The following is a 27,120-nucleotide window of genomic DNA, read 5'->3' as shown; positions in this document are numbered from 1 at the left end:
TAAAATCAAATAGGCCTATGGTCTTTATCACAAAATCCCCAATAATCTATTTGGGCAATTTTGAAACGACTGATGATGATGTATCTCAGCACCTACATACAGTAAGGACTACAGGACTACAGCAGTACTGTCACATCTATGAGCTTCAAGATTCAGAAAAGAAGCTGCATATATTTATGCTCTCATCACTGAAAGCACAGACAAAATGTAATTACTAGATCCAATGGACTACTAGTATACACACACACACATACAAACAAACAAAAATGAAAAAACAGAAAACAGAAAAACCATAGCTTTCTGATAAATATGATGTATTTACATTGATTCATTTAAAATGTTTTTTTTTTACATTTGCAATAACAGTGCAAATACTTATGTACATGTGAGTATGCAAGTCTAGCCAATGTAAGTGAATAAGCAAGACTGAGGGAATCTACAGTCAGTTGAAGATAAGAGAGCATTATATGGCAAAAAAGAATGCACTGGAAGCAAAGTTTCATCACACACAACAATATGCAAATGCATCCATTCTTTTCATTCACATCACATTCCTCTGATAAATACTGTTTGATTGTTCTCACTCTCAGCACTTCCAAAAACCCAGAGGTTCAAACATTGCATCATTGGCGGAAAAAGACAAAAATATTGAACAGAGCTATTGTTACTATCACATGGAATATAAAGTATGCAGTTACAACGCTTACAAAAATTAAGTACGAGAAAGAGCCGCGTGATCATAAGTGTGACTCTTGGACAACCGTCTGCCAACATTAAATAAATACGCCTCTCACTTTCACTCTGGAATGTCACACCCAGGTCCCGGCACAAGAGACCGAAATTCACAAACAAATGCAACCTATTCAGCTCTCAGTAGCCAGGAACCAACTCACTCATCCACATATGTTTATGTACAATTAAGAGCACAGACTAACACAGCCATAAATATATGTAAACATCACTAGGATATCAAGTTAGTTAGTAACTATCGCTTGCATAGAAAACAACAGGTCTTTTAGAACTTGACATTAAAAAGGCAACTGTCTATATCTTGCCGATCTGATGTTGTTTGTTCAATGTGGGCTTGTTTCTAGTTGGGAGTTTTCGTTTTAGTTAGTATTGACATATATGTGTCACGACATGGTAGAATCGGGTGCTCATCAATTTCAGGCAAATGGAATTCTTGGAATCATCTTAAAGCCTGTTCATTTGATCTGCTTTTGATTTTTTTTTTTTAATACCTATATCTATCTTGAATAAAAGTCAAGATATTCTTTATTGAAGGAGGTGGAGGTAGCCTGGGGTCAGAGCTAAATTAGTGACAAAGTGGCTGTCAAAGTTTGGTGACTTCCAAAGCTTGAGCATCCTTGGAAACTGCAAATTAACAATTTTTCTTTGTGTCTTTGATCAACGCTTTTAAGTAAAAATCTACTAAAAATCATTTTTAAAATGATCGATAGAACTGGTCGGCAGGCGAAAAAAATGTCAGTTTCTTCAATTTCCTTATTTTGACGAGCGCCTGATTTCACCATGATGCCACACATATTATGACTGTGGAGAAGACATTAGAAAAGATGGTTGTCCTAACTATGGGAACCGCCAAATTCAATCTTAGATTGGTTTTGAGAGAAAAAAACGAATAGGAGAAAAGCTTATTTTTAAAAAATAAACCCAACAAATCGGCAAACTGATTTAGTATCAGCCAAGACAATTGAATGACAGGAAGCAGACTAGAAAGATTAGTATATTTATTTCTCTTGCCCCCCTCCGAGAGTGCTGCTTGCTCTCTCTCTCTCTCACATTGTAAAGTGTAACAATAAACTGACTTGATTTCACAAGACCAACAGCAGCACGTGCTCAAAGCCCAGAAAGAAAAATTTTTCAGGAGAGAGAAAGATTCTTTTCATGAATGTACCTACATTGGGTACTTTTTCTTGCTTTTTTTTTTCAACATTTAGAATATGAATTTTGACAAAATATTTCGTGAGCACATGAAACCAATACCATTGATTTAGAAACTAAAATTTGTTTTATTTTTTATTTCAAAACTTTGAGTGAAGTAGACTACATCTAAACAGTTGGCCAATAAATTATGTATCCTTGAGGAAAAAATTATATAGAGACAAGAAACCACTGACTGTCTGATAATTCTGAGTTTTAAAAAGTATTTTCACAATGGCATTGAAATGGAAGGATATCACAAAGTCAAACATATGTCATCAGCTCTCTCGATATGTCAGCTGCATATATGAATAAATCCTTAATAACTTTTGTAAGTTACTAATAAGATCCCAGGAAAAGGGTATGTGAACCGGTTTTGAACTTCCCAATGTCTGCTTGACATGTTTTCAGCAGTCTGGTTCCACAGAAGGCGCCATCTGCATTCAAATGTGTCTATTACAGGATTGAGCCACTATCAAAAAGACATGAAAACTGCATGAAAAAGTTCTGTGGGTCCACGCAAACATCATCATTAAAAAAAATCTAAACCTCAACAAATACACTAACTGCACACAGTAGCTTTCCTAACACTAAGATTTAAAAAACCCATCAGTTTTAAAGTACTCAAACAGAAAAAACAAAACACTACATGCGGCTTGACTTTTCCAATATACAAACCGAGAACACTGCAAAGGGGGTCAAAAAGTAAGATAACAGACAGAAAATACAGAGGGACAGGGAAAAGTAAGAGCGACCAGTGGCTATACACAAATTGAGCTCACTATATGAGAAGCACAACATGATCCAAGAACTAACTCCCACTTCCAGAAAGTTGAGCTCAGCTGGTCGGATTTATACACTTAAGTCACATTCACCAGAACATAAAGGAAAGTAAGTCAAGGCACACATTGGGCCATAGTAAACACAAACCAATAACAAAAATGTAAAATTCCATCACCACACTAGTAAAATAACTGGCAGGTACTCGACCTATTATTATTCATCAGGACAGAGCATTCAGTAGACAATACACGTACATCCCTGGGAATGGGGTGGAGGAGAAACCTCAAAAATCACTCAGTGCCTCACAAATACATCGCATACCCACAAGATTGTTGGAGCATAAAAAGCAGCACCAAAACTTTCTAAAGCAACACAGAATGGTATCAACATGGCTAAGCAAGAACATGAGTATTGCATATTGCACATTTATACTGCCTTGCTGGTGACCTCCTGGACCACTCATGATCAAGACAACATTATGAACGAAGAGTTAATCTTGTGTAGAAAGACATATAACTACTTGTGGAATATACATTAGTACAGAAGATCCCCTGTTAACATACAGACTTCATTAATGAATTCACTCAGTACTTTAATCTCTAAATTTAAACTTTGAAAAGTACAATTTCACTTAGCAGCAATCATCCAAATGACAAAAACTTGACATTAAGCAACAACCGGCCACAGACCAATCTTCTACGAGAATGATCTTTAAAAACTTTCAAAGTTTACAATGGTAAACCGAAAACACAGTTTTAGATTTTTCTGCATTTTCCAAATTTATCTGATTTACAGGGTACAGACAAGAACTCTGGCACAGAGCAAGTGAATCACACGGTCCAACACCAATCACACGTACATATATGTGAATATGCTTACCCATCTGACCATCTGCAGTAAGGGCTCAGCTGATATAGCCTGTGCTCAACATGCAGCAAAAATGCTCTGCACAGGACTCAAATGATAAAATTCCTTCAGCGCTGAATGAGCTAAATATAATTCTCAGGCATTTGAAAAAAAGTCAGATTCATCTTTAGTCTTTTGTGAATAAGTCAAGGTAACTCTCTACATGGGATAATTTTCTGTTTTGAAACATTGCACATATATTATTATACTGAAAATGCACAAGATTCAAACCAAACTACAAAAAAACTCCTCATTTCACGTAATGGCTTTTTTAATGGAGCATATTTCTTAAAATGACTAGTATTGAATGTCATCATACATTCATAAAGAGAACATCTACTTTGTTATTACTCAGATCATGTACATCTAATTCAAAACTCTCATGAACACTGTAAACATGACAGACCAGAATCAATGGTTTAAAAATATACAGCCCCAACAAGCAAGATATAAGACAACAGACCTAAGAAGCATTTACCATATAATGAAATACAGCAGACAAGACTGCACAGTTAGCAGATGATTGACCATTGAAAGAGCTTTGATTAACACAATGACATGACCTCATAGCCTCAGGGAAAGTGCAATCCCGTGCAAGGAATTATAACATTTTTATGATGTCCATTGTTCACAATTGATGTTATGAGTAGTAGTTTCCTTTAATTTAATTCAAAACAGATTTCACCAAAAGCTGTATGTAATAGTACTAATACATGCCCATAGGAAAAAAATCTGTCATATAAAATCCAATATCTGTTTACTGTAGTTACCAAATCAAACATCATCTTGAATAGCAAACTTCAACTACTTTCATCGTAGGTTTAGAGAAAAATTCAAAGGAACAATTTATAAAACAAGGACAAACCATTAATTCGGTAGAAAAAAATCACTGGCTAAGTCATTATTTTTACATGATTCAGCACATAGAAAATGCAAGTATTTTTGACAGTAACACAGCAACAAGGATGAAAGACAATGTAACATTACTGACTGATTAATAATCAGTGATTACATACTCTTTTACCATGAGGATTACATAAGTATGCAGTATGGGAGTGCAGGGGAGGGGGGCAGGCCTGTAATTTCAACTTTGTTTTGGTTTTGTAAAAACTAGCATTTCAAATATAGTCAAGTGAGCGATCTATATATTTACTACAAATTGTTCTAAAAAATTCCACTTTTGTAATCTTCCTAAAGCATCACATGGAGGTAACTAAAGACACCTCTTAAATATGTATAAATGTTTACAAAGTCTCCGTGTAACTGAGTGTAGAACTGAAGGGTTTCACGAAATGTCTTTCCTGAGGCCATAACAAGGAGGAGTGCTTCATACAGGAGAAGTCTAGGCAACAAATGAATAAACGAGGAAAGAAAAATTTCATCAGCTCAATCTGTTTTACAATAGAAATCAGTCATTATGCAGGGTAAAAACAACTTCACGACTTATGCTTGATCAATATGTTTAACAAAATATAATATCATGAGGAAATTTTATTCAATACTATTGATGGTTAAATTTCCATCATAAAAGGCCGTATACGAAAAGAAGTGGCCAAAGCTACTTATCCTTTTCCTCATTATCTTGGCTTGGTAGAAACTGGCATTAAAATGACAACCTTCACTGGGAAATCACAACAAACTGTAGCAACAAAATCTGCCTCAGCCCAGAATCCTCATCTCAGAGCTAAAAGTTGACCACTAGAAGATTTCAAGACCATTCATGTTCTCTTCCACCCTTTCCATGAAATTATAATGAAATGCTTACTACCATATCCTTTTACTTCTTCTAACTTGATTTTTTCCAATGAAGGTAATACTGTCGTGTAGCAGGCCTGATATGAAAATTCTATATAAGAATTTGCATTATTTTCACCTAACAGCCTTCCATCCAAACACAGAACAAAGAAAGTCATAAGCTCTCTAAACATCTTTAGACCAACAAAATGTACATGAGACATTTTATGTTCATGCCATTTTTCTTCTCGGGGAGGTTGTTGTATACATCCCACTCATTTTTTAACAGATTTAATACTAACATCTAACAGATCAGTTTTTTTACTATTCTTAATTGTCACGCCTTTCAATAGCACTGCAAAAGAAAAAAAAGAGTGTACAAGAAATGCAATTAAATTATTTCCAAAGCAGCAGGGATTTGGAGGTAAGGTGGACGCCAAATATTCTGTGTTGTGACAAAAAGTTTTCAGGTATGCAAATAAGAGGAAAAAGACATGAAAACCAACAGTGTCCCCAAGGTGTACAGCCAAAATATATTTTGCCGACATTTCATTACTGGCGCAGTCAAGTTAACATTTCCGCTCACAGGACATCAGTATTAAGTAGTCCCATTCTCAAGGACTTTCAGTTGTTTCAAGACTGTGTCTATCAGCTTTTTCTTTTCTCTTTCGTTCTTTTTCAAAGACTGCAGCAAATTGTTCTTCTTCTTGTCAGCATTGTTCAATCTGGAGAGATAAAAAAGATTATTAGAGGAAAAACGGAACACAACCACACACATATGACAAACAGACAAAGCATGGGTCTCAACTCAGAATTTTTAAAAAGGAGGAACTTTCCGCGTGATCACGACAGAAGCCTATTTTCGCGAGACACCCACTATTATTTTACTGTTGGACCCTAGAATGTTGAAATAAAAACCATCAATTTATCAAAGCAAGGTTATTTCATACAAGTTTGAGGGTTTGGAAGATAATTTCAAGTAAGAGTCACTTACCAAATATTTAATCATCTTGATTACGTGCGGTCTTGTGTGACTTATTTGTATTTTCCCGTCATCATATTCACCTGCATATATTAACTATATAAAAATGAATCTTGTTTTGAGCCTCAGAAAAGGCCTAGAACCAGAATATCGACTGTCATGAACCAGTCTGGGTGTAACGATCCATATCATAATAAATGTGAAAGACAAAAATTAAAGCTCAAACTCAAAGTAGAGTAATAACTTGAATAGCTCAAGTAAACCTATTCAGTGTGAAAGGTGTAAGAACTGTGGGAGGGCAAGATGCAGTAACACTGAAAAATCTGCGAATCTTGAACAGAAAGCTAAAATATAGAGATATAATTTACTGTCACCATCCAATGAAACGCCAACACTTAGGCCCCTGCCTTAAGTTCAATAACACGCTTATCCGATTATACACAAGGCCCTCACCAACGCGCACTTTACTTTGCAGACAGCTGTAGAAGTAATCAAAATTCTAAATATTAAAAATTTGCTTCAACTTTCTTTTTTTTCTGTCCTCTGGCGATGCGTCCAGCCCTCCCCCCATCCCCGAGTGTATCTTTAAAAAAATCAATAATCTCCCCCCATTCCGGAGTCCTGTACTTCACAGCGCTCAGAACGCACACAGGTTCACTGGCTGGTCACAATGACGAGCCCAACAAGACGCTTGTATAACTTTCTTTTCTTTTTTTTTTTGCCCCATATGTACAGTGACAGCACAGTGACGAATATTATTTTCCTGGCGACACAACATTTGTAACGCAGAACCTGCATGTTACAAATGTTGCGTTACCAGACTTTTAAAGACAAATTTCTGAGATCTTGATTTTCCGGTTGAGCCTCGGTGTCACATACAATTCCGCTTGCTGCCATAGCCACCTGTTCACGTGAAACGTACTCTCAGACCGGGAAAAGCCGAATTAATATCACAATCGCGACCGGCAAAAATGAACATAAAGACGTTATTGGACTTGGTTTTTAAATAACATTCGAGATCTTTCATGTATTTTCCCGCCTCTGCGATTTTTTTCAAATTCCCGGGTAATTCCCGGGGCCTGGCAGTCACTCTGCTCCCAGCGACTTTCTTTCTGATTGGCCCGCTGTCACGGTAGCAGAGTTTAGCGGAGAAAATGGCGGTGCGGAAATCCTCTATCCGCTAAATAGTGAAATATTGAGACCCATGCAAAGACAGATTCTTAAACACAAAAGCTAAATGGTAAAAACTCACTCTGAGCTAGGATACAACTAAACCTTCGAAAAACAAAAAATAAAATTTGTAACAACACCTGACTAAAACCAATGTCATAACATGTTATAAGACTGGCAGGCAAAGATTTCAAGCCCTGTTGATTCATCTAAAAGTGCAGGATGCCAAGACTTTTTTTCCAAAACCACACCAGATATGCTTTTGGAAACTTGTGCTGCTGTTTCAACACAACATCTCAGATGTTACCTCACTCCACTCAAAATTCTTTTATGAAAACCAGTGAAGACACGTTGACTTTATTAAAAATAAAGTGAAGTTCAACCCAATTGTTTCCTTCTCAGCCCCCCCCCCCCCCCCCCCGGGAACTTTTTTCAAGCCAGTATTTCAGAATTCAGTAGAATGAGCCAACTTAGTGAATGTCGCTGAAGGCATCTTCCCAACACTGTACACTTTTCCAATACGGTAATGGCCAAAAACACTCTAGTGTTGGGAATTGATAAAGTAGGATAAGAGCTATAAAAAAGTGAAATACATGAGTCATACTTTGGTTTAGCTCCAGAACTTCACACACCACCAATATCCACATAATGACAAAATTTGTCATAGTTGGATCATAGGTAACTGCAAGTCAGCATGAAAATGGTGGTGAATACCAAAGGGGGGTTGGTGAGAAGTACAGATACAATGAAAAAATAAAGGAATACACTATGGTAGAGCCCCACACAAACATTAAGGAACAGACAGTATTACAAGGACTTGCCAATAATATAATACTCAAATGAACACTCACTTCTCCAACAAGCTGATCGCTGTGTGTCGAGGCACCCGCAGATACCGTGCCTGCTGCTTGCCAAAGTCTGCTAGGTACACCGACCAATCCCAGTTAATGAACAAGTCAAGAAGCTGAGGAAGAAAACAAAGAAAAGATTCACAGAAAACCATTTCATTTTCAAATCAATCCTTGCCACGTAGTAAGCCTGAACATGCCCAAGCCAGGATGTATTGCGAGTTGAGCAAGACGTGATATCCAAAGTTACTATGACAGGGAGCCGCTCAGCAGAGACCAGCAATAACATGACACTGCAAGAAATAGTTATAGAGTCACATGCGGAACACTTTGTAGCACAATTCAAAGGAAAACAAATCTCACCACAGGAATATAAGAAACGAACTCATCTATTTTCATAAATGGCTGTTTTTAATCACAAGATCAAGAAAAATCTTGACAACACATGAGGTAATTTCAATAAGGTGGCAGTTTCTGTCAGTGCCTCATTCACAGAAATGCTGCATTTTCCACATAAACTAATTATCACAAACTTTTTTCTATCATAACAAATTTTACCACTGACACAATTTTATAAAGCATTACACTTTCTCTCTTCTACATTACAAACTTTAACAAGCAATGAAAGACACTACTACAACCTATGACCAATATCATAATTCTTTCTTAATTTGATTTATACCAGATATAAAGAAAACAAAGAAGCCTTCAGAGGCTGACTGTGGAAGTACCTGTCTCAGGTCTGTAAAAGCCATCTGAAGCGTTCCATCATTTGAGTCCGGTACAGGCTCTGAAGCTGCAAATTCTGTGGGAAGTAGGAGATGGGCAAAAAAGTTTTTTTATTCTTTGAAATGTTTCAAGGCTTTCAAGTCCTTAAAGCATTCTTATGGCTGCATTACAGCAGTACAAACTAAAAAACGTCACTCTATATTGAAGAACAGTCACTGTTTATTTGGGTAAACATTTTAAAAAATTACTGAAACTAAAACTTTTGTTAACAACAAAAAGGATAGATATTCAATGACACTCACAAGACTTTTATCAAATATAAATTGCCTGAATTTAAACAAAATCAATGTTGACTGAAAAATGTACCTCTTGTCCAAAATGAATATATCATCTCTCAACTTATATTTAACAATCTCCATATATCTGAGGGACGTGAATAAAAAGTGCAACACCGCTGTCTAAATCAATACAGTTTTAGAAAACAAGGTGTAATGATATGGAACACTGCCATTCATTTCTGGTTTGAAAGTCTTAATCGTCGAATGAAATATTATTCTCGCTCTTCACTGGTAAAGAGTTAAGAAAGCGTATGCATGGGAAAATATAAAAGACCTCACTCACACTACTCATTCACTACTCACTCCTCGGCTCGGATCCTAACATGGTGTCAGAAATGAGCGAGTGGTCGAGGAAGACAGGAGAGCCGCATGATAGTGAGATATAACGTGGAGAAACGTCAAGGTGAGTGGAAGAAACATGACTTTTAAGCCACCTGCAAATTTCAACTTTCGGGAGCCGACAACATGGGCTTCGTGGCATCAATCTTTCCTTAGATTTAGGACTGCGTCTGAGTTGACGAAGAAGAGTGAAGGAGTCCAAGTTAGTAGCCTCATATATTCAATGGGCCCTGAGGCAGAAAAGATTCTGTCTACCTTTGGTCTCTCACAGGATGATAGCAATGTTTTAAACACAGTTCTGACCAAGTGCGATCGGTATTTCACCCCAAAACAAAATGGAATTCATGAGAGAACTCAGTTCCACAAATGTTGTCAGAAAAAAACAGAGATCGGGAGGAAAATGATGAGTTTCACACATTTAGACTTAGGACACATTGATATCTTTAGACACAATAATCAAATATTGACACTCTTATGTCCCAAGTAACTGTTGAATCCGTGTGAAATACTCTCCATTCTCAAACTTGACACCAAAGACAAGGAATAGAAATCATCAAGACGTGAGGGTCAAAGATGTTAAGGCATGCAAAAACACAAAATAACATACGAGTAGATATAGCAATGAAACTCACGTTCACACTGCATAACATCCAGGTTGAATTGCTGCAAGGCACCCATCGACAACTGCCTGATATCATTGTCCTGCAGCAGAGCCATCAGTCTCGACGCTATGTGTTGGCATGCTGACATGCAAGCAGTTTTGGCCACTTTCTCCTGAGAAATAACACAGCATTACGACATCATTAGAAAAATAATATATGCGAACTGACCCTGCAAAAAAAAAAGAAAAAATTTTTTTACATTAAATTACACCAGCAACTTCTAATTTCCACGGATATTGTTAACTATCTGATTTTTAAAAAATAATGAAAGCATAAAAAAAACTTACTGAAACAAAAGAACCTTTTACTTTGACAAAGAGATAGAAATATGAGGTCAGGTTTGCTGTGATGCCTTGTTCCCCTAATGTACCAGCTCATTGTCTCCTTTAATCAGCCAGTCAACCACAATTGGCTCAACCAAGAAATCTGACGTAGACATATCCACAGCTTTTGCGCTGTGATGTTGAACTAAAATGTAAGGAGACATGCTGACACAAAGAAGATTATAACTGTCTAAATTATTTTTTTTTAATATATATATGACATAAGTCTTAAAAAGAAAGGCATTCTCCCAATCATAAATAACCGGCATAAATAACTAGCAGTAAACTCTATTAGTAAGAGGAAACGTAAGTACGCTGAGCACAGTAAATGTCAGACAAATCAGCACAAACATTAAATCTGAAAAGCACTACTGGTATATTCAGGGGTGCATAACAGAGACATAACATTTTTGGGGTGTGATATTGATTTTTTAGGGTCCAAAAAGAAGAGCACACTTTCCTGCTCCTTGAAAGAGGTACAAACATTTTTTCGGCAAGTAAGCAATTAATAAGCTCCACAAGTTCTAACTATAACATTAGTGTATGGGGAAAAGAAAGGAGGGGGGGGGGGGGTGACGAAGACATCATCATGTATTTAACAAAATATTTACTTTATTAAAAAAATCAATTTCACGAAGGATTACTGTTCCTACCAAAAGGAGACATTAGAGACAAAGCATTGGTGGACCTTTGAAGGTAACATTTGATAAGTAACAGAAATATCAAAATGAAGAACAAAGCCACTGCAAGGTAACCGAAAGTTAAAGAAAAGTTGCACAAACCTGGCTTAGTCTTTACCAAACACTTCAAGAAATTAAAAAGTTGTGCTGAAATCTTTTGTGCACTTATGCACTAAGAGCAGTGGCAACCCCCCCCAACCCCTCAAAACCCTCCTAAAGTATATACTAAGTGCTTAAAAATACCCAAGCTATACATAAGTCAGGAATATAGACGGCCATTTCCTATACATATGGCAACACATTGCAGCATCAGTGTCTGTGGCTATTGAAAAAAACAGTCATATATTCTCTACAAGTGCGCACTTTGAGTAAAATGCTAAGATATAGAACATGCCTTTTCTAGGGAGACTACAAGACATTCTGTTTTTAGTTTTTCAAATGTAGGATAATGCATGCTTGATGAGAGTTAGCACTGCGGGCATGGTGGAAACGAGGCATGAGTGGTTTTGACACATTGTGTACGGGTTAATAAGTCAAGCAGTTCCAATGGGTCGGGGAAGGGGGGGAGGGATCACACAGAAAATACAACCAATTTCTGAAAGTTTACAGTTTTTGTTATCATCAGAAGACCATTAGATACCCAAAAAGACAACTGCAGAGTTATGTCTTGTGTGTTCATATAAATGTGTGTGTAAATGTGAGAAAAGCACATAACAGGGGAGTCGTACAAGAGAGTGATGAGATCTTGGGCAGAAAGAGTCTGCATCTATACCTGTACATTTGAGCAATTGTTGGACGTTACAAAGTTTAGAGATGTACGTCATTGTGTTCATAAACATGACTCAGACTTCCGGACAGGAAAGAATGTATTAAGTTGTATATGACTTGTATACTGTCCACATGAGGGTGCAAACAAACATAAGACCCAATAACCAACAGTTACATCCATAAGCTCTTTTATTTTTTCAAAATAAAGAAATATTTTTACTATATAAAAAAATGAATACAATCACTTCAAATACGCATGTACTTAACATAACACTCCAATATGGTAAAACAGTAGTCTCCGCCTATGAACCTAGAGCTTTGGAGAAAGAAAAAAGTACTTGCTCGAGGAACACGGTGAGAAGACTTTACTTTTAGTGGAGGTATTACGGCGCTCGCAACTGCATAAGGTCATATGAGCGCCAGAAGATTAGAGGTGTTACAAGAGAGTAACAAACATAAAAGAGAAGAAGGGGAGATAAGAATGATAGATGTCTGAAAGGAAAGAAGGAGCAAACCACACCAAAGCACCCGCCAACCACCCACACGATGAAAAGAGCCACATTTCTGCTTCACAAATGTCAAAATGGGAAAGCATCAAAGAATAGAATAGAATTTCAAAGGGAAGAAAACACAAATACAGCGAAAACACAAATACAGCAAAAACACATGAGCAAATACATCAACTACATCGGCAAAATTCAACACTGAATATCTCTTACGCATTGTGATATTTTCACTCAGCCACGTATGAAGCAAATGAGGAACCGAAAAGGACCTAATACATGTATTTGAAAAGAGAGTTCTCACTACTTGTCTCAGGTATTTTTAAAAAGCACAGACTATTATGTATTTTTGAAAAGCAGACTATTATGTATTTTTGAAAAGCACACACTATTATGTATTCTTGAAAAGCACAGACTATTACGTATTTTTCAAACACCCTTTTGCTTTGACACACATACTCAGTTGGAGTGGACATATATATATCAGCACTTAGCGAATCATGTAAAAATGAACACAAAGACACATATCTGTACATACACAATGATATACAAACACACAGAAATTACTTAAGTCACTCTAACTAAAGGAGATTAACAATAACTCAGTTGTTATCTTTAAGTGTCTGGAAATGAAAGATGATGAAAGGCAGAAATAATTGCTCGAAAAGACAGAAAAACAGAACAAAGGCACTCTCAAGCCTGCAAAAATAAAAAAAGAAACAATAATTTTTCAACGTAGCTTACATAGACTGGGCATGACAATTGCCACATTTCACTAGGAATAGATTCAGGCAAGGAACATGGAAAAGGAAAAGCAGGAGCAGACAATACAAGAGTCTCCCCTCCCCAATAAAAAAACAACGCAACAAACATAACTTCATCCTCTTGGTATGTATGTATATATCATACGCCTTGGCCTTACTTTAGTGGGACACAATTCTCACATGGTCAATGAATAGAAAAAGAACAAAAAACATAGATCAAGGCGCATCAGTAGCACGGGGAGACACAAAAATCACAAGCTCTCTAGGTCCAGCAAAAATAAAATAAGTCCAGGTACTATTCTTGAAACACAGATGACATTTTAACTGTTAAAGAGAGAAAAATCAGGATTACACAAACAAGCATTCTAATGAAAGTGGAAAAGGCAAGGAGGGGGGGGGGGGTCTCCGCACGTGGCTAAAATGGCTAAAACTTAGTTTTGCCCTATATTTAAGGTTCAATGCAAGGAAAAAAAAATAGCATTCCTTTAAAAACAGGCTTCATTCCTAAACTAAAAAAACAAACAAAAAGCATGACAATTCTTATACACAACTCATTCATGAAAGACATGCTTTCCGCTTACAACATATTTTGCCCAAGATGTATGGAAAACCTGTGAGTGAGAAAACAGTGACTACCTGTAGCTCTATGGCCCAAACAATACCTAACCCGGCCTACCTTTATCATGCAACAATAGAAAAGGGACAAAATGTTCTGCCCAGACTATCAAATAATCAATTCTAAGTAGGACATAAGAATAAAGATGAATCAAGACACAATAAGCTACAAACCAAAAAAACTTTTAAAAAATCATGAGCCTAATATAATATAATATTTAGAGCCTTATATTATATCATATATGTACTGACAGACATTTTTACCTAACAGTTCATTGCACTTGACCATAGGAAGAACCCAACCCAGTGTTTGGGATTTTACCTATAAGGAACAAACTCTTTAATTTGAAACACACCTGAACACACTTAGTATTGGTTACAGCGTAGTAAGTACCCCCCCAAAAAAAGAACGCTACACACCTTGGGCAGTAAAAACTGCTTACATGTTATTAGATACAAGAACCTGCAATCTTTCTTTATAATATACTCCATCCCGTCTCAACCCCAAATATATATATTACATATATATATAAATCATAAAAAGCATTGTCGGGTCATCTTAAAGGCAGTAGGAGGAAGAAAATATGGACAAAAGTAGGAGAGATTTTCTTAAAAAATGGGACAGAAAAAGGGAAAAGGGGTAATCCTCGACTCACAACTTACTTTTCGTGTCTGAATGCTCTGCCAAAAGATATTAATTCTATTGATGGTAAAGTCAATCTAAAAAGTCCTTAGTGAAGTGGTATTTTCAATTGCTTTACACATCACAATGACTGCAGAGACTTAAAATTTTTTTACAGGTTCAGCTGAGAAACAAGAGACACAAACAACTCTTTACTCTCACAATTAAAAAATTCATCCCAGTTGTATTTAGCAATAATGAATATTCATAAACATCCCCTGTCCCTGTTTCTCTCTCACCCTCCATCCTTTTTTGTTGTTTGTCCTTTCTTCTTCCGACCCACAAACTTTCTCATCCTCTAAGAAACATTAAAAAACTTCATACCACAATGTGTGTGTGTGTGTGTGTGTGTGTGTGCGTGTGTGTGTGTGTGTGTGTGTGTGTGTGTGTGTGTGCATGTGTGTGTGTGTGAGTGTGTGCATGTGTGTACCTGGTGAAGGTACCCGGGGATGTATTTTGAGGAATGTTTTATTGTAATTTTTGGTACAAAATAATTTCTGAGTAACTTGCCTTAAAAAATGTTAAGATAGCTTTAGTACTTTGTGAGATCTGTTTATTATTGTTAGAAAGGAAGCAGAAAAAAAGTATTGAGGAAAGTAGCTTTAAAGTTTCCCTTTTAGAACTGGATTGAGTTCTTCAAAGGAATATTGATCGATCAGCCAGCTGTAACGTTTGCCTCCAAAACCTTTGACAACTATTACAACTCAAAGTGCAACTTATAAAAGCATTTAAGATAATTAAACAATTTCAAAGTGTCACAAAAACATTTTCAAAGTAAATTCATTGCCAAATAAAACCAGAAATTTCACAACGTGACTCCTTTGCTCATGAAGTGTGGTATGGCATGTTTGTGTGCAGCCACCCATCCTTTACTGTGTCAGTGTATTCATGTACATTGCACACCATGAGAAAGGTGGAATGCAGTGTAACGGGGTTTGTTTTCATGAATGAGTCGTAGAAACCTTCCGAAATATAGACTCTGACAGCAAATATTCTCAAGCAATTTTCGTCATTATTAAAGATGACTCGTGCAAAAAAATCTTCAATAATACATTTCTAAGGTAAAATAAACACAGTACATAAATGGCTAAAAAATAATCCCAACTCAATTTTTTTTTTTTTAATAGATTTTTGATAATCACTGCCCTGTACCTTCGTTCAAGCAAATGCATCTTGAGGTACCTTTCTCCCAGCAAGCACACATAATTATGAACCTAAACCCTTGTAAATAATAATATATGTAAAAAAACAATCCACCACTGACACTTTGAACTAGACATTTGTAACAATTGTGTTAAAACTTGATTCGTCACATTTAAAAAACGACAACTGACTTAATTCTCTTCGAATTCATACAACCTTTTATAAGGCAGACTTACGTTGTGCAGAAATATTTTGGAAGGGGAAACCTCGCACGAAATATTCATATTTTAAACAGCACTGTTTCAGTATGGGGGTCTTTTTGTACACCCTATACTTGAAGTATGGGCTTAATCATTTTGATGGAATTGAACTTTCTCAAAAGATATAAGGCCTCTCGTTTGCTTTTTTTCAATAATCTGTTAATGTAACAATTCTCAGAAATAGTAACCATTCTTTAAGCCATAAAAACTTGTTTGAGCCTGTTGCTTCAATCTTTTCACATGAGGTACAACAAAAGGTAGAACTGCTGGTTTGGCCCTTGTAAAGAAAAAAAATCAAGGAATGAGAAACACTTAGGAGACAGCTAATAAAACCAAAAAATGCATAAAACAACAGAATATATCCTTATAGTTCGTGGTAGCATTTCTCAAATCCATTAGATTATAGATAAAAAGTAAATAAAACAAGAAAGGTTGAATACAATAAATATGAGGGGACTAATGAACACCACACACCGAGACTACAGAGACAAAAGTATGCAAACTGATCAGAGAGTATAAGAATGAACAGAAGAGAGAAGTGAAAGTGTGTATTGAGAACTCACAGGCAAGTTGGTGAAAGACATAAATGTACTCTGCAGGAATGCCACCAGGTCCATGAGGTAACTACTGGCCTGGCCCCGGGACTCCTGAACGGTCCAGTCATACGAGGCTGAAAAAAAAAGTAATCACATGGTGCAATTCTTTCTTAATGATTAAGCATAGCAATTACAAGACTTAACTTAATGTGCTTACAGTTTACAAATGCATTTGTTCCTCTTCTGCACAGTACATAGAGAATTTATTATTATTTTTTAAGTTTCTAAAAGCTACATGTCAGGCATCGTGATGAAATCAGGCGCTCCTCAAAATAATGAAATCAAAGAAACCGTCATTTTTCCGCCCGTTGGGCAATTTTTATAGAATTTTCTGTTATAGGCTCAAAACGCTTCATGTACATTCAAAAATACATTTTTTGCATGGATGTTACTGAAAAACATTGATCATAGGCACAAAACGTAAAATTGCAGTTTCCAAGGATACTGCAGCTTTGGATGTCATCAAACTTTGGCAGCCATTTTGGTTGACTAGAATACTCTTAAGATAAAAACAATGCATAGTACATGTACAAAAAATATTTTTTTCATTACTTATCTTTCTCCTGCTACTCCTATCTCTATCAAAAACACATGTACATTCACATTCATGCAAACAAAAGCATGCCCCTGTTTATCTTACACTGCATCTGATGATTTTTAATCTCTTCACTTTCCCTAAAGCACTGACTCCTCAGCCATATTAACTTCTCAGCAATTATCTGGTCAACTTACAGATGCTGAAAATAAAATCTAGGTGTCGCATTGCTTGTGGGAGGTGCAAATTTAGAATTTAAAAAAATATATATATATTTTTGATAGCAATAAAATGATCATGTACATGACCACAGATCCATCCAAGCAAGTGGTCTTTAAACAAACTAGTAAGTATTATCCCAAACTTCTTAATGCTACTGGTGTGTGAAATTCAAAACTTAAACCATTATCTAACCTTTTTGATAGAAATTTCCAGGATAAGTCTTCATTTACTTTTTTATGATAACTTACAACCCAAAAACCCACACATCTACTTTTGTCTACGCCAAGTAAAAAAATATCCGAAACCGTAAATGGTTCATGCCCCTTTCAACATTATAAAATTATAAAAGAGGCATGACCTCCAAATCTGAACATCCATCTCCAATCGGACAGAGCCTAATGGGAGAAGAGTCTAAAACAAAACTTCCAAAAACGCCCCAAATTCAAAAACATCACATTGGGCATTCAAACCAGGGCCATCTGCTCCATAGTTCAACATTATACCAACTGAACTATTGGCCTACCCTTGAACGGTTAACAAAATCCCAGCTAAAAAGACACATAACACTAGAAAGAACCTTAGTAGCCTTAGAAGAATGCTAACACTTTTATGGCACAACATGCAACATATAATCAAAATACGCTTTCATATGTACACATCTACGTACCCAAATCTAAAAACTCATCAATCTTCAGATTTAACTGTTCATATATGTGCTGCTCTGCATCACTTCGGGCATCCTGGTGATTGCATACACAGGGAGAAAGAAATAAATCATTCAGCAAACAATGAATTTATCAGCACTAATAGATACACAATCTCTTGACTGTCACTCTCCAGGGTACTCATTAATTCTATGCAACGGCATATCTGTAGTCAGAAAACACAAGTAGTAGTACTTAATCAAAATAAAAGTATGAAAAAGAGGGGAATACAAGCCAGCGCACAGAGCTTAGAATGAGCATCAATATTGGGAAATGGTGCTTACATCAAAAGAATAACAAATACCAGTAAATTCATTTCAAGAGGGGAAGGATCTGCTTTCTTAAAGCCAAAAAAGTAAATAAAATGGTTATTACCCTTTTCAAGTAACTATCTGGAAAAAAGAAACCTTGAACCACAGCACTTTTAGAATCATATTCAAGCAATTGATAGGTACCGCACACATTCATACATAACAGAAAATAAATCCAATTACTACCAGTACCAAAAACTTTACCTTGAACATTGATGACCCATGCAACCTGGCTATATGGACACTGTCTTTTTCAGCACTGAAAAACAGTATGGAAACAAAAACCACTATAGACAATTCATACAAAAAGAGCAAACCTGGATCAACAATGACAGCCCATTCATGTTAGAGCTTTCTCATTAAATCTCACCGAAAATTTTTGCGCATTATTTTCAAGTGATAAACACTGATTTCTGTGACGAAAAGACAGGGGGTCTTACAGCAATTGATACTCATGAATTGTTTTTCTTCAGACAATGAAAATAGAACATTTAAGTAAGTCACCGCCTTTATATTCTCCCACTACAGAGTACTAATCTCGTCACAACAGAATCACACATAAAACTGAGACAACAGACTTACCCTGTGATACTGGAGATGTACTCCTCTAAATACTCGCAGGACTTTTCCAGATAGTTCATGTTAATGGATATTTGAATCAACTGGGGATGATACAAGAGTACATACAGGTCATTATAAGAGCGCACCACAAAAAAGGTAACAATTTACACGGTCTACTTTCAAAATGAAAATACCTTCGTCATTTGACAGTTGTGTCACCATGGGAAGAGCTAAATCATTACCTTTCTTTTAATTGCAAAACACTAAGTAAAAGTTGAAAGTGATTTAAAACATTCAGCTTCTTTGAAAATCGACCAGCAGTACTTTACTGCATAATATAAACCAAATACAGTCATCAATGCATAGACTCTTGTTTTAATAAGAGTTTTACGGCACTTGCAACACAATAAGGTCATATAAGTGCCGAAGAATAGAGGCGTTACAGAGAGATAGGGACGACATATGTTTGATAGGAAAGAAGGACCAAACCATACCAGAGCACCCGTCAATCACCCATACATAGACTCTAGACCACCTGGACATAAGCTGACACATATAAAACTGTGACAAATTTAATGAATGATCTGTATCAAAGTATGACAGAAAATGGATTTAACATATGAAAGGGTACAATACCTATTACAGAAGATCAACAACACATCTTTCAAGAAGACAATCAGAACATACCTGTAACAAACTCAAGTTTGGCTTCTTGATCAGGGAGGACAGACAGCCGCCAAGAGTCTTTGTCAGCAACTGGTTGGCTGACTTTCTTATCATATCATCAATTTCAGTGTGGCTGAAGGAAAGCAAAAAGAATATATTACTTAATATACAAAATAAAAACAAACTGTATGAACACAAGCAAAACTCCACAGCAAAACAGAATACATTTTCCCCACATTTAAAATGTTCCACATTTCTTTAACATTTTTCACTTTATTTGGGGGCAATTGGATCTTTCTGACAAGTGTTATGACACTTAAGAGCACATGCATTTTGAATTTTGCATGGTTGGCGGTCTAACGGCCAAACGGCACTAAGTGTGAAAATACAGCAAAAAAATCCAGACCAAATACATACTTACAACACCACACAGGTGTTATCTATTACCTCAAATGCAAGTCAGCAGAAAATTTGAGGCAGGCATTGATGTACTCCTTGACCTGAACATATATACTGGGCACAAACTGGGAGAACGGAAACTGCCTGGGGTAGTCAGACTGAGGAGAGTACAGAGCAACATTTGAACAACAAGCACTTTGAGGAAAGAGAAATAAATCTGGTAAAGTTTATCGCATTGCCTAACCATTACCATTTTCAACCTTAAGCCATTTCAACTAATCTATAAATATTTTAACAGGCAGGGTTTTCCAGCTCTACTTTTTGTCTGGAGTATTGGGAAGAGTACTTTACAACATCCAATTATAACTTAATTTAAGCATATTACTGATAAAGTGCCCAAATACAGCTAAAGCACAGAATGCTCTTATTTCATTTCAATGCTCCTACATATACTTCAATCACACATCTTGTATAAACATATCATACCCATTATGCATTTTTTTAAAATCATGCAGTAGTAACTAAAAAGCTATTCTAAAAGTAATAAACACAGAAAACTGCTTCACATACATCAATGTCGTGGTTACCTGTTCCAAGTCCTTATCTCTGTATGGAAATTGACTAGTGATGATGGTGTAGTCATCAGGAGAATCACAGAATATTGGTGTGTAGTTATCTTCAGCAAAAATATCATTGAATACCTCTACCCACTGCTCTGAAAGGATCTCACTGTATCTATCTCTGCAAAGAAGAACAGGAACAATCTCATGTTCAATTACAACAACAAAATATTCACACATGTACAAAGTAATTGCTATACTTGCATTTTATGAACACTATAACTTCTGTAAAATACAAAAAAACACAGGACAGTGGGAAGAGATTTAAGACAATAAAAACAATCTCATAATACTGGCCATTTGTTTCCCAAACATTTTCACTGACATTGAACCACTAGAGCATACAAATTTCTCATGGCTATATAATGTGAAGATTATAACACAATTTTGTACCTCATTTCCAAGAGAAGCTCCAATAACCTGCCAACACTGAAACCGTAGCCCTGTGAACATAAACAATTGAAATGTTAGAGACGCTGACATCTACAACTCATCAAAACAAAAGTTAAAAGTTAGTCCTTGTTTCCATTTTTAACAGGCTAAAAGAAAGACATGATGATAGGAACATGTTAAGAAAAAGAAGTAGGATATGAAAGTCAGCCACCCCCTCACCCCCACCCCTTGTTTACCAACTGTTATACCTGAAAGGCATGGTGATGTATATGTTGGACAAAAAAGTGTAGCAGCCTATGAATGTACAAAAACCAAATTCATCCATTCTAGTTCATCCCTCCGGGACAAAGTCATTCCGCTAGGGAATGGAAAGGAAGGGAGCCTGCCTTGTGACAAACTGAATGAAAAGGACAAGAAAGGAAAATACCAAACCTTTGTGTGATATAGCCACTTACCAAGAGTTCCTTTTCCATTAAACTCATCGTACTTCCAAACAAGAATAAGGAGAGATGATGCTGTTATCAATCCAGCAATAATGAGGCTTAATATTGCATATTGTACAAAAGATTAAAACAATTTCACCTAGATAGCTCTTTTGTCTAGACAAGTATCATAAGTTAGAGGAACATAAGTAATGACATCAAGATGTGTGCTCACCTTCAGAGTGTGACAGAAGAGGACAATGAGTTTCTTCACCTCCAGCATTAGACTTGCTACTTTACAGGATTGCTGGAAAAGGACAAATGATTTATTATTTTTTTCTTTTCACAGAATTTGTAAACATGATAAAAAAAATGACAGAGATATCAAGATCTGAAAAGCGCACAAGATGACAGACAATAATGCCACATCAAGGGGTAAAAACGAGAAAACAACAGTTTTGCAATCCAAACACCAGGAATAAATACAGCATCTTGAACAAATGAACAAGGAAATAGGAAGCAAATCAAATGGTTACAACAACTTATTCACTTTATTTTTATTTTATTGAACTTTTATGTATTTACATCTTCTTCTATGTACTTGCTTGCCACGCACAAGCAGGGAGCCGCAAGTTGTAAAAAAAAAAATCGGACTGAAAGTGATTTCCCATTATAATTTTGAACAAGAATTTTATAGCTGTCTAAACACTTTCCATGTAACTTTAACGTAACGGTTAGGTATAAGGAGAAAGTAGCAAAATCTGAGGTACATACCACCCAGCTCTGAAAAATGTCTACAGGTGATAATGCCTTGTAAAGTCTATACAACTAAAGAAGAGGTGGCATTTGACCACATGAATATCTTTTTTATATCTATCAATACCAACTTGAGGACCACAGACACACTCATGTCATTTCTTAATACTCACAAACAGACGCTAAAAACAATGCAGAGTGATATCTTAACATTATTTATGTTTCTAAAAAACAATATGAGGGTTCAGATTTACTGGGATATCTTATAACTCTTTTCTTATTTGGTGTTCATTAACAGGAGAACATTAAAAATAAACAATTACAACAACAGCTTAAAGTTAAGATGGATAGAACCAATTTGATAGGAAAAGGAACATGCTACCTTGCTCTGAAAAGTTTAGTTGTACAGGACCGTATAGTTCGCAGTTCCAGTCTTCAGAACCAAAGATATGTATGGCCAGGTTTAACTTTGTGTTACAGCTTAAAACTGTCAATTTATATCCTAAACACAAATCACTTCAATATTATTTATTCTTTCACGAATAACAATTCTCTTCTTTGTTCATTTTAAGTAAGAGTTTTAAGCCACTTGCAACACAATAATGTGAGAGTAAAATCAAAAACATATTTACCTCAACTAACAATTGGTCACTTTTAAGAACAAGCAGGCTTTCCAGAAAACTTGACCTACACCAAAAGTGGGCATTGCCCTACCTAGGAGAAGTTTGGTTTCATTGGTATGTATATTTGTTTGGTTATAGAGAAAACTCTCCTTGTATTTTAAAGAAACTGAATAATGGGTTCAAGAACTTTACCTTTGATTTTCTCAAAACAGCATTTTTCGGGATAGCCCCTTGTGCTTAAAAGCGACCAATTGGACAGATACAATCATTAAGGACATACTGTCCATTCCAGACTTTGACCTCAGCCACCACACACTTCATAAAACTGCTTTACGCTAATTAATCCATGAAAATTGAGTTTACTCATGCCAAATATGTCATCTCAAAATCATATGTCGATTGTATATTAAAAAAGGTAAGAAAATTGAAAACATTAAAAAAGCAGTAAATACACATGACCAGCAGATTCAAGCATGCTAAATTCAAATCATGAGCTCAGAGTCTATAGCATAGTTGCCCACCCCTCTCTGTGGCTATCAGGGACAGCCTGGCTCAAAATCAGAGACATTGACTATACTAATTATCCTTAATCTTACGCAGTCGTTATACCTTAATTTTCAGGTATGCGTATCAGCTGACTTTGTCGAAACAGCACACCTGCCAACTCTCCCGAATTTTCGTCGTTTTACAGAAATCTTGTTCAATTTCCCGAAAGTCACACACAACAATAAATAATATGTCAATATCGTCAGAATGCAAAATTGCAGGCCCTAGCCCTGAACCCTTGCGCTATAATAGTGTAAATAGGTGAGTAAACCCTATGAGAGTTAGAGGAAGATATCTTAATATTATTATTATTATTATATTACTGACCCGTGACGTGATATAACTGTCTTCCAACTCACGGGCCACTCTTAATTTCCCCTTGAGTCGATCTCTCTTCAAAATTCCCTATTTTTTATTTTCGAAAGTTGGCAGGTCTGAAACTGTTTGCAACTGTCGTCTTAGTCTACTGCTAGCCTCGAGGAAAGCTGTCCTGTCGCTCCGTAAAGTTAACAAAGTCCGTAAACTGTTGTAAATCTAGACTTAGCTAGATCTAGATAGCCTATCTTGGCTAGTTTGTGTGAAAGCGGGTGCGACAAAACTAGATTGTGCTGGTCCCCTCTCGCTTTCTCATTTGGCCTAGGCCAAGTGATGTGTGTGGTGAAGGCATCGCGCGATGGTAAAGGTGAGGTGAAGGTGCGTGTGTGTGTAGGTGTGGGCCTAGCCATCGTGTGCGTGTAGGCCTACAGTGTGGTGGCCTTGGCCTAGGAGGCCTAATGTGTGCTGTCACCGGTCACTGTCAGTCGTCAGTCATCATTGCAAAGGAATCTGGTTCCCCTCTTCGATAAGCCTAATTTTTCTGTTTTAGAAGTATGCTTGCCAAGTTTTTATTTTCCGGGACCATCGGTCAAAATCCGTATTTCCGGGACAACAGCGATTTTTCAAGAAAATCTGTACAAAATTCGGATGGCCCGGGACAGTGGGCAACTATGCTATAGGAATGAGATATGCATTGCATTTTTATAATATTGTTTTGACTGAGCTCTATTCTGTCAGAGTATTTCTATGTGCAGAAAGTCTGCATGCTATCTGTATGGTACAGAGCATGATGCAAGACACATAAATGTTAAATCTAACTATCATTCATTACAACAAAGAACAGGGTTCGGGAGGAAAGCAGTAAGGCGAAAAAGGGGGGGGGGGAGGATGAGGGGGGGAGGAGGAGGGGGGGGAGAAGAGAGCGGGGGGGAGAGAGACTGTAATTAAACATTTTGAAATACACAATTTCAGAAAGGCAAGAGAAAAGCAAAAAGACTACAGAGGTAAGCAGATACAACATCACTAGCATGTTGACCTATATGATTCTGCATTCACAAAGCAAAGGACAGAGAAGAACAAAGAACATAGCACATGCCCCCCCCCCCCCCCCCCCCCCCCATTAGATGAGCTAATTGAAAAATTGACACTATCTGCTAGACAAAAAATGAAAAAATGTATCTTCCAATCTATTTTTTTTTAAAGCCAGTTACAGTTACAGAAATACAACTTTAAAAGCAGGAACCCCATAACTTCATGACTGTTAAAAAGGAGTTTCAAAATTTTGAGTCAGAAGGAAAAACGAGCAGAATACCAAGATATCTGTGCTCCTTTGCTCTAGTTCTTCAAAAGAACTTTGTAATTATTCAACTTGAAAACTTGCACTAATGTGTTAACTTTTTTAAAAGATTTTTGGAAAACAATATGACAGTCATAATTTCATACACAGTCATGCATGTTCGAACAGAATAGAAAGTAGTTTTTTGTGTGCAACAACAGTCACTATAAACTGCAACAAATTATCATCTCAATGAATTTTAAAAATGTTAAAGGAACCAGTAATGGGCAGGAGATGTGTACCATGTTAAGTAACAATGTGCTCAAACAGACAAGTACCACCCACTATATAATGTCAGTCTTCAAGTATAGTTTACATACATATCAGTTAAATAGAATACATCATTCAAAAATTCCTGTGTCAAAATCGCAGTTACAAATAAGTTCCATTGACATATGCCAAAGATGAAACTTTCATTATTGACTAAAATCAGATGCTTATGAAACAACACAAACAAAGATACATGCCTAATCTTTGTAAAGACATGTAAAAACATAGGATATCTAAGCTCTGATTCCTGATCTCGTTAGTCCTATATTGTATAGAAATCACTAAGACAATGGACAGCAGCATGATGCTTGCTTATTTCCAAGACTTGACAATGACTAAAGTTGAGTTTGGAAGGTGAGGTCAAGTGCATATTTCAGACGATACAATACCCTACTACAAACATACAAAGAGGAGTCCTGAGTAGACATAGAGGTCAACCAATATTTAACTAAGTCAGCTGCCAAGTAAAAAGAAGTCATCTTTACTTCAGCATGAAATTTAAAAAATATCCCCACAAACTAATCTGAATTTTTTACAAAAGGATCCAAATATTACAGGAAGAAAAAAAGGGGAGGGGTAGGGGTGGGGGGGAACTGGTAAATTAAAAAGCCATATTCTCTTCCTCTGTGGCTAATGCCTGTCATGAGATTCCTGAAAGTCAAGTTCATGGCTGAGACCAGCAGCCTTGAATGTCTATATTTAGTCTCTTGCATTTCAGTTTGAAGGGCGGTGTAAAATACATGGTGTTCAGCCATGAGGACGGGCAAATGTAAGACAAGTGTTCAGTGCTTGAGGGGCAGACACAAAGTTGGGAGATTGAAAAGTAGGAGCAACTCTCTGAGACCTCATCCTCATCATCTTCTTCATCCTCCTCATCTTCTGGAGACTGACTATCATTGGGAACAGTTTGATTTCCCAGAGAATCTACCTTCAGATGAAAATGGTCAAACTGTTTCTCCTGCTCAGAGGAAGAAAACAAACACAAAATATTTCAAACCCCATTACTGCAGTGCAGAAGAAAAATGAAAGATTTTTTAAAAAGGAAATAAACACTGATGCTAAGCGCAGCAATCCAAGACAAGAAAAGAGTTAATCAAACCAGTAGAGAGAAGACGAAAGTATATTAGTAGAGGAACAATACACAAGCTGCTGGCTGTAGCCCCCAATCCACAACATGAATGAGTACAGAAAAGTTTCCCTTTTAAAAAAAAAAAAAAAGGAAAGATAAAGTTACATGTAACTGACAAACATAAACTCTTCAAAGCCGATTAGCCAAAATCTAATTCATGGACTGCAGCTACACGATGGAACTACAAACACCACTTTGTTAGAAACCTATAAATAGAGCGCAACAATACTCCACATTCAGAACTTCTGTCATACCTGTGGGTACTGTGGGTTGGTCAACTTAATTTTCTCATGTAAAAATATATATTAGCCAAAAAAACATTTAGCCGATAGTTTTCCGTAATGACTTAGTATCTTTTCACGGTTTAGAAGATTAAAAATCACTATAACAATGTAGCAACTACTTATCTATGGTATCAAAATTCTTCATTAAAATCTTGTGGTTTAAGAATACTTATTTCTGCACTCTCAAACAGTGGCAACATTTTTCATCAAAGAAACAATGCTGTTCATAAGAGAAAGCAGATTATAGAAAGGTGCTATTAAA

At 36.4% G+C, this 27,120-nt stretch overlaps 1 protein-coding gene across 6 annotated transcripts in view; it reads right to left on the bottom strand.

Annotated features, from left to right (window-relative positions):
- Positions 1–296: 296 nt before the first annotated feature.
- LOC101845968 (exocyst complex component 6B) overlaps positions 297–27,120 on the bottom strand; it is a 45,376-nt gene continuing 18,552 nt past the window's right edge. For 2 of the 6 annotated variants that reach the window (XM_013080540.1, XM_005089394.2), the window contains 15 exons: positions 26,290–26,403; positions 21,835–21,906; positions 21,178–21,227; positions 20,752–20,905; positions 20,213–20,322; positions 19,787–19,898; positions 19,121–19,200; positions 18,743–18,797; positions 18,191–18,263; positions 16,734–16,840; positions 14,052–14,081; positions 10,403–10,544; positions 9,096–9,169; positions 8,368–8,480; positions 297–6,089 (listed from right to left, as the gene is read on the bottom strand). In XM_013080540.1, the coding sequence (XP_012935994.1) occupies positions 5,963–6,089; positions 8,368–8,480; positions 9,096–9,169; positions 10,403–10,544; positions 14,052–14,081; positions 16,734–16,840; positions 18,191–18,263; positions 18,743–18,797; positions 19,121–19,200; positions 19,787–19,898; positions 20,213–20,322; positions 20,752–20,905; positions 21,178–21,227; positions 21,835–21,906; positions 26,290–26,403 (1,413 nt within the window). In that variant the 3' untranslated portion in view covers positions 297–5,962. The remainder of the gene's footprint in view (positions 6,090–8,367; positions 8,481–9,095; positions 9,170–10,402; positions 10,545–14,051; positions 14,082–16,733; positions 16,841–18,190; positions 18,264–18,742; positions 18,798–19,120; positions 19,201–19,786; positions 19,899–20,212; positions 20,323–20,751; positions 20,906–21,177; positions 21,228–21,834; positions 21,907–26,289; positions 26,404–27,120) is intronic. The other 4 variants (XM_005089396.3, XM_005089397.3, XM_013080547.1 and 1 more) reach the window with 3 other exon arrangements.

The sequence above is a fragment of the Aplysia californica genome, unplaced genomic scaffold (assembly GCF_000002075.1).
Source record: "Aplysia californica isolate F4 #8 unplaced genomic scaffold, AplCal3.0 scaffold00006, whole genome shotgun sequence".
NCBI lineage: Eukaryota > Metazoa > Mollusca > Gastropoda > Aplysiida > Aplysiidae > Aplysia > Aplysia californica.
This window is presented reverse-complemented; position numbering and strand designations above follow the sequence as displayed.